The sequence below is a fragment of the Chiloscyllium punctatum genome, chromosome 4 (assembly GCF_047496795.1).
Source record: "Chiloscyllium punctatum isolate Juve2018m chromosome 4, sChiPun1.3, whole genome shotgun sequence".
In the NCBI taxonomy this organism is placed as follows: Eukaryota; Metazoa; Chordata; class Chondrichthyes; order Orectolobiformes; family Hemiscylliidae; genus Chiloscyllium; species Chiloscyllium punctatum.
The window spans coordinates 55,574,407-55,590,126 of NC_092742.1; the positions used below are offsets into that span (position 1 = coordinate 55,574,407).

Consider the following 15,720-nt stretch of genomic DNA (forward strand, 5'->3'; position numbering starts at 1 on the left):
AGTCACAAGTGAGGTGCTGGAAGACTGGAAGTTGGCAAACGTGGTGCTACTGTTTAAGAAGGGCGATAAAGACAAGCCAGGGAATTATAGACCGGTGAGCCTGAGCTCGGTGGTGGGCAAGTTGTTGGAGGGAATCCTGAGGGACAGGATGTATGTGTATTTGGAAACGCAAGGACTGATTTGGGATAGTCAGCATGGCTTTGTGCGTGGGAAATCATGTCTCACAAACTTGATTGAGTTGTCTTGAGGGACGCTGCTCTCTGTATTTCTGGGAAAGCTGCACATGGAAGACCCGCTAAGAAATTTGGAGCACGGCCAACTTAGGGGAACACTCAAATCAAGAAGAAGATTGGGGCCAATATTTGCAAATGACTCAGTTGTTGGTTTCATAAATTAGTCCATTAATGTAGTTTTGGAATTAGTCATTTTTGCATCATCAATAGAAATATTTTTCTTTAATGTTTTTGCAATATTTCACAAATTTTGAAGCTAAGAAATTCTTTTTAAAAAAACTGCCAAAACAATTTGTTGGAGGTACACCTCCTTTAGTCCTCATAGTGCAATAGTGATACAGTAAGCTACCTGTTAATTTGCATGCCACGATCACATGTCACTTGGGCTTGATGGAAAATTGCTGAGTGCGACTTGATAATGAATTCTTTACATATGATTAGAGTTTACACAGTTCCTTTTGATTTAAAGATGTGGAAACAGGTTTTATTTCATCTGGTAAAGAATTGTATAAAGCAATAAAACAAAACTTACCTCAGGTCAATAAGTGATTTGGAACACAAATCCTGCTGTGAGTTTTGACCAGTAAAACTAGTCACTGTTTAGCATTGATGCCAAATAGATCTCTTAGATGGTAATCATATGGCCCTGGTGGATGCATGGCTAGCAGTACAGTGCTTTTTGGCTTCAGTCTGAAGGTTGTGCAATGTAATTGTTAGCCATGTTTTCTTTTGTTAGTCCTTGTTATCCTCAAGGCAGCTTTGGAGATGATGTGGGAGAATGAACATTTGAGAAACCTGATATTTGTACAGAATGTGAGCGTGTGATAGCACCTGGTTAGCAGGTGCCCACTTATAGAAACTATTGCTTTGGTCACAAATAAGCTGGATAAGCAGGGAATGAAATCCATTCCTGTTAGGAATTTGGCTGGATGATACTATGACGCTCTGTGTGCCACATGTCGATGACCTCTTTAATCTGAGGAAACAAAATAAGGGCTGCAAGGGCACAGCTTGGAAAGCTTAGCTAACCATAGGTCGATGGTGAACTGGGCCGACTATATTATTCTTTTGTGAAGGCCGTTTGTGAGCTCATGAATGCACTTGTGGATTTACGATTGGTAGATGCCACATGTATTCTCACTTGAGGTTTAAATGGACTATAAGTAACTTCAGTGATCTTGGGCTTCACAGGCATAATGCTGCTTCCCAAGGCATTTACTGAAGGTTTCAACTATCTAAAGTTTAGTTTAATGCCAGAGCACTCCTGATGGAATTGAAATTTGCTTACATTAATTTATATAATATAGCACTGAAGCATTAGAAAACTAGTGACCTGAGAATTTCAAAAGTGCTGGATAGTCACTCTTATTGCACACTGAAAATCTCCTTAATCCTATAAGCTAATGTACTCTAAAGCTTGAACGCTGAATTTTAATAATTTCGTTATAGTATTTTGATCTTAAACTTATTTCGATAAAGGTGAAAAATAACTGGGGTGGAATTCTTATTTGCTGATTTAATTTGAAAAATTCATGTCAGCCTTTTTGAAAAAAAATAGGAATTTTGGTGATTTTGATCTTCATAATTAAAAAGTTAAGATATCTAAATCATTGAAATCCCCATATTTTGTAACTTTTTTTCAAAAAGGATGTCAAGACGAGCTTCTTGCGAGTGAGCAGTAAGAGACCTACGAACAGGGATTGTTGTTCATCACTATCCTCCTTAATGCCTAATCTCACCCCATTGACATGCAGGCTGTCATTCTCCACTTGCTGATGGAGAAACTAAATGCTGACAATTATTGACATGGAAATTTGGGGAAGTGCTTGGTCACCATTTGTTCCTCCAGACCATGACCTTGGACATTTGGTACCAACATCACAGGGCACACTCCACGAGCAGTACCCAAATATAGGCTATGTTCAAGGACCTTGGAATCCGACATGAGGCAGCCTTTCTGTATTATTTTGGCATATCTCTTTTCACTTACAGTATGCTTCAGTACTTTAATTCTGTACTTTGGAGCACAGTGGCACCTCTCATTAGAATGCTGCTACAAGGAAACTGTGCGCGCTTGGACAGGCAGCCAGCTCATGGACTGGATCAGGTTTCATCAAAGGACACCTGGCTTGCTGTCACACTGCTAATGCATTTTGTTTCTACCTGAATGCTTACAGCGTTCCTGCTTTGCTTTGCTTTGCCATGATGTGCTTTGGCCCATTGACCTGAATTTAAAGACTCACTACTATCTTTTCTTACTGTCTAGCTTTCTGTGAGGGAGGGGGGCTTCAGTTTCAAGCAATGTGAGGCCCTTCAAGGGGTACAGCATTTGGGGTGGCATGGTAGCTCAGTGGTTAGTACTGCTGCCTCACAGCGCAAGGGACCGGGGTTTGATTCTGGCCTCGGGCAATTGTCTGTGAGGAGTTTGCACATTCTCCCTGTGTCTGTGTGGGTTTCCTCCCACATTCCAAATGATGCGCAGGCCAGGTGAATTGGCCATGCTAAATTGCCTATAATATTAGGTGCATTAGTCGGGGTAAATGCCAGGAAATGAGTCCGGGTGGGTTACCCTTCGGAGGGTCACTGTGGACTTGTTGGGCCGAAGGGCCTGTTTCCACACTGTAGGGAATCTAATCTAAATAATTTATTTTTTATTTTAACCTATTTTTCTAATCAGGTGTTATTACACATCTCTGAATCAGATGGGACTTGAGCCTGGGCCTCCAGGTCCAGGTGTTAGGACACTATCACTGTAGCACAAGAAGGCCCTATCATTAAATAGACACCTGTATAGTATCAAATGAAAAGCACCTGCAACTAGTACATACTGTGCAACCTTACGGATTAACTTACTGTCTGAAGGACAAAGCCTTGTTGCGAGTTCTCTTGACCATATTAATGCAACATTGTCTTAATCACACTAATTGTTATGATGTAATAGCAGTGTTTGGCTATCTGGAGGGATTGACCCAATTAGCCACTTAAGAAAGTAATGAGTATCTGCAATTTAGCCACAACCTGCACATAATGCAGCAGCTGCTGATTTCATACTCTGGGCCATCAAACATCATGGAGCCCTGAGAATAACTTAGCTGTGTTCCTTCAATGTTGTAATTTCATAGAGAGACACACTTGCATACATAGCTGATGAAGAAAAGTGAATTACTAAAAGACAAGGTCTTCTCTGCAAGTCTGAAACTGGAGAGCATAGATTAGATTCCCTACAGTGTGGAAATAGCCCCTTTGGCCCAACAGGTCCACACCGACCCTCCGCAGAGTAACCCGCCCAGTCCCATTTCCCTTTGGCTAATGTACCTAACACTATGGGCAATTTAGCATGGCCAATTCACCTGACCTGCACATCTTTGGACCTGTGGGAGGAAACCGGAGCAAACCCACACAGACACAGGGAGAATGTGCAAACTCCACACGGTCGCCCAAGGCTGGAATCAAACCTGGCACCCTGGTGCTATGAGGTAGCAGTGCTAACCACTGAGCCACCGTGCCACTTAAGGTTTAAGGTGAGAGGGGAAAGATTTAAAAGGCACCTAAGGGGCAGTGTTTTCATGCAGAGGATGGTGCGTGTATGGAAGAAGCTGCCAGAGAAGTGGTGGAGGCTGATACAGTTACAGCGTTGAAAAGACGCTTAGTGTGATAAGGGCCAAATGCTAATGGGGGGCGGGGGGAAGAGGAGAGATGGGAGAGCAGGTGGGGTGGTGGGAGGTTGTTGAAATTGCTCAGTGGGAAGGTTGGAGCAGATAGCCTGGACATGAGGTAAGACTGTGGTGGGGGCGGGTGGGGTGGCGGGAGGATTTTGAAGCTGGTGAAGTCAATATTGAAACCACTGGACTGTAAACTCCCCAGTTTGGTCTGAAACATTGACATTCTTGCTTCTCACATGCTATCTGACTTGCTATGCTTTTCCAGCTTCACATCTATTGACCTGGGCCAATTATGTGCCTTAGGAACATAAGAATAGGAGTAGGTCATTCAGCCCCTCAAGGCTGTACCATCATTCACTGAGATCATGGCTAGTCTGTGGCTTAACTCCATATACCTGTCTTTGGCCCATATCCCTTAATACCTTTCCTTAACAAAATGTATCTGTCTCACATATGAAATTAACATCTGATCCAACATCCACTGCCATTTATGGAAGAGTGGTCCAAATATCTACACCTTTTATGTATAGATGTGTTTTCTAACATTTCTTCTGAACAATCTGTTGCTAATTCTTAGACTGTGTCCTCAAGTTCTAGAATCCCCAACCAGTGGTAATAGTGTATCTTTATCTAGCCTATCATTTCCTGTTGATATCTTGAAGACTTTGATCAGATTACCCCTTAACCTTCTAAATTCTAGAGAAAACAGATCTGATTTATAATTCTCCTCATAACTTAACCCTTGAATTCTAGGTATCATTTTTGCAAACTTACATTGTATTCCCTCCAAGGCCAATATATTCTTCCAAAAGTGTGCAGCCCAGATCTGCTCATAGTACTCCAATTGGACTCTAACCAGGGCTTTGTATAACAGCAGCATAAGTCCTGCACTCTTGTACTGCAGTCCTCTCGGTATAAAAGTAATGTGCCATTTTCTACACCTCCCAACCCCAACAATGTGTCTGTGCTGTCCTGAGATCTGTAGCTGGCTTAGAGGGTGTCTATCCTACAGTTGAACCTATTGACCTTGGAGGTTTGGTCAGGCAATGCCAAGAGTATTTGTCTCTAGAGGGCCCAGACGTACTGAATGCGTCCCTGTCCACCAAGAACTCCAGGTCCCTCATCAAATGGCAGGGTGCCAATATCCCATTGTCTGCCATGTCCGGGACAAATTTCTGCAAATGTACAGGGCAACTCTGGATTGCCAGTACTTCACCAAGCCACAACAATCTTGTAGAGTTGACACTGGTACCAGGGATCCTATGATATCCTGGCAATGGAGCATATCTCCACTAATGCGAGTAGGAGAATCCAACTAGCATTGGACATGAACTTGCCATAGAGGCATGGTAATAAAGTTTGGGTTGATCAAGAGAAAAATCTCACATGGCCTTGTGGAGAAAAATCTACCATGAAACTCAACAAAACTGATATTTTGCCAGTTTATGGTAAAAGGTAATCCCATCTGTCGCTTTGAGTTTTATTAGTGTGTAGTGGGGAGTACACAACAGGAAAGGCTGAAATTTCATTTTGATTTCATGTTAAGTTAATTAACATTGACTATTGTACTAAGGGGGCTTTACATTCCTCCTCAATTTTCCAACAACTTGGTATGGAGCTGGGAAATTGAATTAGTCCAGGGTGTGGTGCTGGAAAAACACAGCAGGTCAGGCAGCCTCCAAGGAGCAGGAGAATTGATGTTTTGGGTATAAGCCCTTCATTGGGGGCTGATCTCCAGCATCTGCAGTCCTCACTTTCTCCTGGGAAATTGAATTAGCCAGGATTCTCTTTTCTACCAATCAGTGACTTCAGCTGGAAGTGTAAATGTGGACATTGGATGAGAATATATTTTAATTAGTCTTGGTGTTCTTTCTTTTCCCAGTGATTGTTAAGCTTGCTGTTTGTTTTTGTCTCGGCTAAGATTTGATCACATTGTCACATTGTGAGGTATTGAAAGTATTTTTAGAGAAAGAGAACATTGGCATGAAGGAAAATGTTATTGATGTAGTAACTTCATTGTGGAGTAATAGATGTGATTCTCAGTGATTTCTGGACTTAAATCTATGTACGTGATCTTTTTTTAAACTGTTTAGAATTTGTACCCAAATTTGTCATCTTTGAAACAATCTACCTTTTAGTGGCAATTTTCAGCTGCAATCTGAAATTACTAGAGGTTTGATAGCTTCAGATACCTGCATCGTGAAGAACAACTACAAAAGACATTTTGAATCATATACAAGGTTTGTGAATAATATATTCATTATTTTACCTGTAGGTTATCTGGTTCCGGATCACGTAAAGTGTTGAACTTCAGTTATGATATTCTAGATTAAGATTAAAATAAAAGGGTTTTTGTTTTACTTGAGATGTTGTACTCCAGCCATCACCATTCTTCCAAACAAATACAGTCCATCTCTCCAGCCAAATTAGCTTTGTCAGCCTCTCCTTATCCTCTAGTGTTATTGTTTTCACATTACCTCCACCCTGTTGATATTGGTAACTACACATGCATCACATGCTTGCTGTGCACTAGACACCAGCACTAAATAAACCCAACAACGGCTGCATCCCTTAACATGACCAATCAATCTGGACAGACAAGAACTAAACATTGTTATAGATACTTTCTGTCTTTTGTATGCTGCAAATTGCAATTTGCGGTTTTGTTAAGTTTTATTTTCTTGAGCAGTTGACATACAAAATAGCTAACTATTGTTACAATAATTGTACTGTTAAAAGCCAGTTGGAAGTCTAAAGAAATGTATTAATGTGCTTCTCTATTTTATACTTCATAGGCGGTCAGTTGTAAAGGGCAACATAGCATCTCATATACGCTATCCAGAAACCAAACTGTGGTGGTCGAGTATACTCATGACAAGGACACTGACATGTTTCAGGTGAGACCTCATTACTCTCTATATTTGAGTAGGCCTCCATTCAAGTTCAACTTGCTCTAGGGGTGTATCATGACCAGGCTTATCAGGTTGATTTAAAAACCAAAAAAGCCTACGTACTGTTTAGATTCTTAAAAGATACTACTTTATTATAATAATTCACCATATTGTTTGTAACAAAGTAAATTAAAATCATATAGGTTTATGATTCAGTTTGTTGATTTATTGAATCTCACATGAGCTTCAGTTTGGGAATACTACACTTAGAATCAATATTCCTAGTTTTGAGGGGGCAACTGGTAGCTAGAATTTGTACTTCTTTAAATAATCTTATCATGATTCCCAAGAGAAGTGCACAATGTATCTATCATCTACGAAGCCCCTCAGAGTTGCACAACCTGTCTAGGCTGAGTTAAGCCAAGAACTGCATCAAACTGGCAAGCATGTACCATTACCTTCATGAGATGATAAGTAGAAGGAACAAAAAATAACTTATTGTGCATACTAAAATTCCTGTGTCTTTTTAGTTTTTTATGTGTTTGTAGGATAATGGTTCCTGTATGAGACAGATCCATCAATTTTTGTATGTCTTTTCCCTAGGATTTCCTTCTAAGATCATTGCACGTCAATCTGTCTTCTCCACCTGTCTTCTAAAGTAAAACATTCAAAGAAAACCTATTGTCCCAAACATTGAAAATTTAAGGGGATAAATCTGTACTTCCCACATATTGTCTTTTCCTTGGAAAGTTCTCAAAGATATATTTGTTACATTTGTCTTTCCAAGATTAACAACATTGAAAACTTAAACAGCAGTGAAACTTCCAGATGTTAAAGATGACCAGTGTTTGAATTTTAATTGTCTAATACATCAAAAGATCTAAAATTCATTAAATAAAATTTGTTATAATTGCTGTAGTGCTAGATTTATTGTCAGTGATATTATCAGACAAAAGACTAGCACATTGACGTATCATTTCTGAATGTGCATATGTGGTTGATAGTTGAGTAGCCAAATAGCTGCACTTCAATTAATGGTGTGGAAGAGGAACTTAGTTGGATTTTGCTGGTCAACGGATACAAACCTGTACTTAGAGTGGATGGAGATGAAGTAGGAGGGCAAAGTTGGGTGGGACCTGATTCCAGATTTCCTGGTCCATTCCCATCATGTTTTTTTTTTAAGGACACAGGATAGGGTGCATACGGCAGTTGTGAAACTGGTGATACCATTTTGGAGGTAGTGATTTCAGATCCCCTGCAATTTTCACAGAGGCATGATTCACGCCATTTCAAAAGTGTTGTGAATAATGTGGAAAACCTATTCTTGAGTTGACAGCTTTTTGGCAAGTAATTGTAAATGGTGTTGGGAACTTCACATAATGTAATGATGTTTGATAAATTAAATATGTTTTAACTGCAGTGCTTGATGAAGATGCCATTAAGTAGACCAATGCTATGAATGCAGAAAAATCTTCTGATGTGTTAAATTAATTTATCTTGTCGATCAAATGCTTCTCCAAGTTGAACAGTATTGAGATTAAGATTTTATTGTGTCAATCGTACCCTGTCCTTTGATATTTTATTAATTCTTCACTCAGTCACCTGTCTAGGTTTGAAGCAGTGGAGCAGGTTAACACTTGGAAGTTTTATTGGACATATTGTGCAAATACATATTACTATAAACTTTTGGGGTGAACTCCATTAGTTGAGTGTGCTGGGAAGGCCAGATGCTCTTGTGGTATTGAGGAGACAATAATTGGTAACCAACCTAGTAAACGGTGTTGTTCTATGCTCCTCTCCAATTACCACCAACACTAAGAAATTCCTGTTATGTGTGAGCATTTTTCTATCTTCTCCAACTAATCACCCCTCTTCTCTTATACAGGCACTAACTGCTCTCCAGGAACCTCAACAAAGATACTACATTCTCAAACTCTGTGACAGTCATACCTCTGATGAGGAAGTTTATGAATCCTCCGAGGGTGCACTATCAGAGAGACTTTGGCTTTGGTGGGAAATCTATCTAGGTTATTGGTAGTGTAGATGAGCAGAGAGATCTTGATGTTCAGGTACATAGATCCTTGAAAGTTGCCACCAAGGTTGATTGGGTTGTTAAGAAGGCATATGGTGTGTTACCTATTGGTAGAGGGATTGAGTTTCGGAACCATGAGATCATGCTACAGCTGTACAAAACTCTGGTGCGGCCACATTTGGAGTATTGTGTACAGTTCTAGTCACCGTATTACAAGAAGGTTGTGGAAGCTTTGGAAAGGGTTCAGAGGAGATTTACTAAAATGATGGTAGCCTCCTTGGAAATACATGTCACGCACAAGGCTCAGTGGTGTCAGATATGCATTTAGAGCTTTAATCCCCTCCCTTTAATCATGTATGTTCAGCGTCAGTGGTGAGGCAGGAGAGGGATAAGGCATCTTGACCTCACTCCAGGTGCTCATTCCTGTCAGGAGACAGTATTCTACCAGCAGACATCCACTGGGAGGCACCACAGGAGCTTCTTTGAAGATACTATAGAGGAGATCTTCCTCTCTGACTCCTCCCTGTGATCACAAAGCCTGCAGTATTTCAAATTAAGGAGAGTGAGCCTAGTCTTTGGGCAGGAGAATCTTAGCTGGTCTGAGTCCTCTCGGCTGAAGTACATTGGTGATGACTACCCACATCTTCCAAGGCAACAGGATGAACTATAGAGCAGGCTCCCTACACTCAGTTTGGACTTTGGGTCTGTGTTTAAACATAGTTGGAGGGAGAGAAAGAAGACAATATACTGAGGGCAGATAGGTGGCCTAGATGCCACCTCATTCTAAATAAGCCATACTTTCAAAAATGTTCATGTACGTGCACTGCTTTGCTGTCTCTTGTACAATTATTATCTGCTCTTAATATACTAACAAGAGTAGCATAAGTGTGAGCCAGATGACAACTGAGGAGGCTCTTCATACATTCTAAGAATGTAAGACTTCATAATTACAAAGAAATTATCATCTCTATCAAACAATTAGTTTGCTGAATATCGCTAAACTCTTCTCTCAGGCATCTTTGAAACTTAACTTTAGAAATGGTAGGCAAATCATTGTACGTTAATGTGGATGAGACTGAGGTGCAAGGTAATGTAATGGCATGGTGACAGAGTTTGGCCTTATATTAACCTTATGGTGAGAGGGCAGAATCATTGATGAGGCCATGCATCTTAGTGGGGAAAGGATTTGCCTTTCAAGGGAGCACACTGAAATTCAGGGCTGTGACAAGTTCACTGGACAGTTCACATGTCTATTGTGAATGCTGCAGTAAGTAGAAGTCAGATCAGTTCTCAGGATATCCAGTGCAGAATGCAAAAAAAACCCTGACATTAGCTATGACCATGATAGCCACAGAGACGCAATTGCTATCCAGTCCCTTTGATTAGATTAGATTACTTACAGTGTGGAAACAGGCCCTTCAGCCCAACAAGTCCACACCGCCCCACCGAAGCGCAACCCACCCATACCCCTACATCTACCCCTTACCTAACACAACGGGCAATTTAGCATGGCCAATTCACCTGATCTGCACATCTTTGGACTGTGGGAGGAAACCGGAGCACCCGGAGGAAACCCACGCAGACACTGGGAGAATGTGCAAACTCCAAACAGTCAGTCGCCTGAGGCGGGAATTGAACCCGGGTCTCTGGCGCTGTGAGGCAGCAGTGCTAACCACTGTGCCACCGTGCCGCTCGGACCGCAAGTCCGAGTACAACTGCTAGCATAGGTTTGAGATGATGGATTGGGACGTTCTTATTCTTCTTTGTCATTACCATTCTGTCATTTGAAGATAAATGCAGTGTTTGACTATACCTTTGCACTTCCTTGGTGGATGTTGCCCTGATGATTCTTCCTCTGGAAGTTATGCAGCAGCCATTGGAGGTTTTGTATTGCTGAGCTTTCCAAAGCTCGTGTTTCTGATGCTTCCTTCTCAAAAGCAATGCTTTAAGAAAAGCTGATTGATTGAAACCAGCCATTTCTGCTTAGTTGGAAGAAACTTTGAGGGTAAATTCAATGAGATGACATTGTTATTAAAGGGATGCCTAAGCTTAACAATCAAGCTGAATTTTATATCCTTACACAAGATTGCTTGGAAGATAATAGTCATCCTCCCTAAGGAAATCCAATGTAAATGACCTTACCAGGTGCACGGTGGACAACTAAAGTGTCCGTGTTCCATTGGGAGTAGGCTTCTGGCAGTAAGCTCGCTACATTCCTTTCCACATCATATTTCTTGTCTTTGCTGACCTGTCATTGCTTTTGTGAGGATGTGGCAAGTATTACGTATTGTCTTCCACTACTTATATATTGGCTTGGCCAATGAGAACTTCACATATTCATCGATTCATAGAAATGTACAGCACAGAAACAGACCCTTTGGTCCAACTCGTCCATGCCGATCAGATATCCTAACCGAATCTAGTCCCATTTGCCAATACTTGGCCCATATCCTCTAAAGCCTTCCTCTTCTTATACTCATCCAGATGTCTTTTAAATGTTGTCATTGTACCAGCCTCCACCACTTCCTCTGGCAGCTCCTTCCATACATGCACCAGTCTGCATGAGAATGTTGCCTCTTCGGACACTTTTAAATTTTTCCCCTCTCATCCTAAACCTATGCCGTCTAGTTTTGGACTCCCCCACCCCAGGAAAAAGACTTGTCTATTTACCCTATCCATGTCCTTCATGATTTTATAAACCTCTATAAGGTCACCCCTCAGCCACTGACACTCCAGGCAAAATAGCCCCAGCCTATTCAACCTCTCCCTACAATCCTGGCAACATCCTTGTAAGTCTTTTTTTTACCCTTTCAAGTTTCACAACATGCTGCTTCTTCCCCTTTAGCTTAGATCTCAGGGTGACAATCAGCGGTCACAATGTACTACTCATGTTTGCTTCAAAATATAATTTAAGTGGATTGTTCGACCTGCAATGAAGTGTGAATCCACTTGGATATAATTAATCAGTGGATTTCCACTGCAATTAATCCTTGTAGCACCTCAAAAAAAAAAATCCAAATTCTGCCCCAGGTTTAAAAAAAAGCTGCTTACTGTTGTGGACTAGGCCTGAGCACTCAAAACCCTAGATCTAACTTTGCAATTTGTTTCAATAAGTGTACAGTGCAAATCACCTGGAGTAAGATAGCTAGGTTGACTACTAGATTTTAAAACAGCCAAAATAGTTATTCACAAAATTACACAATGAAACACAAAGAACAGAATAAAGAACTCCTACAGAATGCAACCTACCCAGCTAAACTTAATTTTGCTGTTCTGAATACACACAACAGTCCCAATAAGCAAACTCCTTTTAAAACCCAGTATAAATGGAACACATACTTACAGGAAGGGCAGAAAAGACAGAGTTTCCACACAGCTCCCTGCTGAACTTCCCAGTTCAGACCGAACTAAAAACTGCTCAGCTCAGCTAGAGACCTTGAAAACTGTCTGTGACCTAACCCCTGGACTGAACTCACATCAGTCTCTTGACTGATTGGAGTCCATCCTCACCTCACTAATCACTCATCCCTTTTGACTTTCACAGTGTCATTTTCTTTAATTGCATGTCATGTGTTTACTGTATAAACTGTCACACATGCTGCAGCTCTGCTGTACAAAAGAACACGTCCCTTGCACTGACTGAATCATTTATTCTTTAGCGCTTGCCCTTCCTACAAGATGCCAGCCTCTCCTTTTGTGCTAACAAGCAGGTTAAATTACAGAAGCTGTCTTGCTGTATCTCAGAACTTAATACCTACTATGCCAAAACATAGCTAAGTTACAGAAGATGCCTGGCACCTCAGCATAAAACAATTTGCCACAAAATTGCAAGTCCTGATTCTCCCTCCACTCCAATGTACGTGCTTGACATCCTCAGTTTGTACCTGAGCTGTCTTGACAACAAGTAAGATGAGTGTGGCTGCAGCTTTGTTGATACCAAGTTGCAAGGCTGAACATGGTTATTGACTATTGAAGTGTCTTCTGTGGATGAAGCTGTTCCTTGTATATACAAACTGTATGGCTGGCACAGCAATTCTGCAAGTTGCAATGAATACGGACAAGACAACAGCTACCCGCTATTAGATTTTAGTCTTGATTGTGGAGAGGATGCTAATATGAAGAGTTGTGCACCTAATGAAATACAAATAGGCTTCTCAATACTCATTGGCAGGATTCTGAGCTCACCAATATAAGGCATGAGGTCTTAATTGCAAGAATTTCTAATGGATGGCAAGAATTTGATTTCTTGACTCTCTCTCTTGATTAAGTAATTTTGCTCATCATTATTCTTGTCACCTGAGAAAGAGTAAAATTCACCCCGGTTCAAACAAGTGATGACTGGGGTGAGGCGCTGGCCTAGTGATATTATCACAGACTATTAATCCAGAAATTCAGCTAATGTTGATCCTTGAAGGAGCTGAGCTCGAATCCCGCCAGGGTAAGATTTGGTAGGATTTGAATTTAACCCACAACAATGTAGTTAACTCTTAACTTCCCTCTGAAGTGCACTTGCAAGCCAGTCAGTTGTGTCAGTCGCAACAAAGTCTCAACAAAGAAATGAAATGAAACCAGGTGGACCATGTGGCGTTGACCGAGGCAGCGGAAGTGACAATAAAAAAACAGTCCTCTTGACCTTACTAAGACCTTACCAACTTCCTGAGGCTGGTGCCAAAATTGGGAGAGCTGTCTCTCAGACTATCGAGCAGCAGCCTGACACAGTGATACTCAAGGGATCATACCTTACAGAAAATGTCCCAATATCGTCATCACTATTCCCTGATATGTCCTATACTACCAGCAAGGCAAACGCAGCAGAGGTTACAGCACTCAGGAGGAAGTTGCTCTGGGTATCCTCAATATTGACTTCTATCCCATGAAGTCTCATGACTTGGGTTAAATATGGGCAAGGAAATTTCCTGTAACTTACCACGTACATCCTCCCTTGTTGATGAATCAATACTCCTCCATGTGGAGCAGCACTTGGATAAAGCACTGAGGACAGAAGTGGTGCAAAATATGGGGATTTCAGTGTCCAGCGCCAAAAGTACCTCAGCAGTAGCAAGATTGATTGAGCTGGTTGGTTCCTAAAGGTTATAGCTGCAAGACTGGATCTGTGGCTGGTAATGAGGGAACCAACAAACTAACACATTTGACCTCACCTGATGAAAGATTCCAACCTGAAACATCGACTCCCCTATTACACAGATGCTGCTTGATTTGCCATGTCGACTTTGACCTCCTTCTTATCAATCTGCCAGCTGCAGATGGATTTACAGATAGGACAGTACTAATAAGAGTGACCATCACACAGTTCTTGTAGAGGTGAAGGCCCGTCTTCATATTGAGAATAATATTATGTATGGCACAAGCGTGATGCTAAATGGGAAGACTTTGAACAGATTAAGCAACTCAAAACTCAAAACTGGGCATCCAGTGAGATACTGTGGGCAATCAGCAGCAGAATTGTGCTGTGACGCAATCTGCTACCTCATAGCCTGGCACGTCTCCCACTCAACCATTACTATCAACCCTAGTTCAATGGAGAATACTGGAGGGCATGCCAGGAGTAGCACCAGACATAGAAAAAAATACGTAAAACCAATGAAATACCGAACAGGACTGCTTGTGTACCAAATAGCATAAGCAGCAAGTGATAGACAGAGCTAAGTGATCCCACAACCAACAGATAGGTCTAAGCTCTATAGTCCTCTGCCATCTAGTCTTGAATTAAATAACTCAGTAGAAGAGTATGATCCACAAATATCTCCATCCTCAATGATAGAAGAACCCAATGTCTGAGTTCAAAAGATAAGTATGAAGCAACTGCAGTAATCTTCAGCCAGAAATGCCAAGTAGATGATCCAGCATGACCTTCCTCCAGTGGTCCCCAGCATCACAAATGCCAGTCTTCACCTAATTTGATTCATTTTTCAAGAAACAGTCGGAGGCACTGATTACTGCAAAGGCCAGTGGCCCTCATTTCAGCAATAGGACCAAAGACTTGTGCTCCAGAACTTGCCACGCTCCTAGCCAAGCTGTTCCAATACTGTTATAATACTGGTATCTATCTGACGATGTGAAAAATTGCCCAGGTATCTCTTGTACATCAAAAGAAGGACAAATCTAACCCAGCCAATTACTGTCTCATCAGTCTACTTTCAATTATCAGAAAAGTAATGGAAAGTGGCATCAATGGTGCTATTGAGCAGCACCTGCTCAGCAATAACCTGATAAGTGACACCCAGTTTGATTCCGCCAGGGCCATTCAGCTCCTGACTTCATTACAGCTTTGGTACAAATCTGTACAAAAGCATTAAATTCCAATGGTAAGGTGCAAATGTTAGCCATTGACATCAAGACCGCATTCATCCGAGTGTGGCATCAAGGAGCCCTAGCAAAACTGGAATCAGTGGGTATCAGGAGGCAAAGTCTGCTGTTTGGAGTTATATCTGGCACTGAGGTAGCTAGTTGTGGTTGTTAGAGGTCAGTCACCTCAGCTCAAGGACATCTCTTACAAGAGTCCCTCAGGGTAGTGTCTTGGGCCCAATCATCTTCAACTGCTTCATCTTTGACCTTCTCTCCATCAGAAATCAGGATATTTGCTGATGATTGTGCATTGTCCAGCACGATTCACAACTCCCCTGAAGCAGTCCATGTCAAAATGCACCTAGATCTGGACACTATCCAGGCTTGGGTTGACAACAGCAAGTAACAGTTCCACAGCTGTTAGGAAATGACAATTTTCAATTATCTAACTACTGCCTCAACAATCATTGCTGTTTCCTTAATAAAATCCTTCACTTTCAACATCTTGGGGTTATCATTGACCAGAAACTTAACTGGACTCACTATATAAATACAGTGGTTACAAGAGTAGATCAGAGATGTACCCCTGGATTCCT

The 15,720-nt window shown here is 41.4% G+C and overlaps 1 protein-coding gene across 1 annotated transcript in view; it reads left to right on the forward strand.

Moving 5' to 3' along the window:
* Positions 1 to 15,720, forward strand: part of LOC140476338 (E3 ubiquitin-protein ligase pellino homolog 2) — a 235,231-nt gene that overhangs the window by 173,952 nt on the left and 45,559 nt on the right. Inside the window, exon 4 of the mRNA XM_072568786.1 lies at positions 6,691 to 6,792. Within this exon, the coding sequence (XP_072424887.1) occupies positions 6,691 to 6,792 (102 nt within the window). The remainder of the gene's footprint in view (positions 1 to 6,690; positions 6,793 to 15,720) is intronic.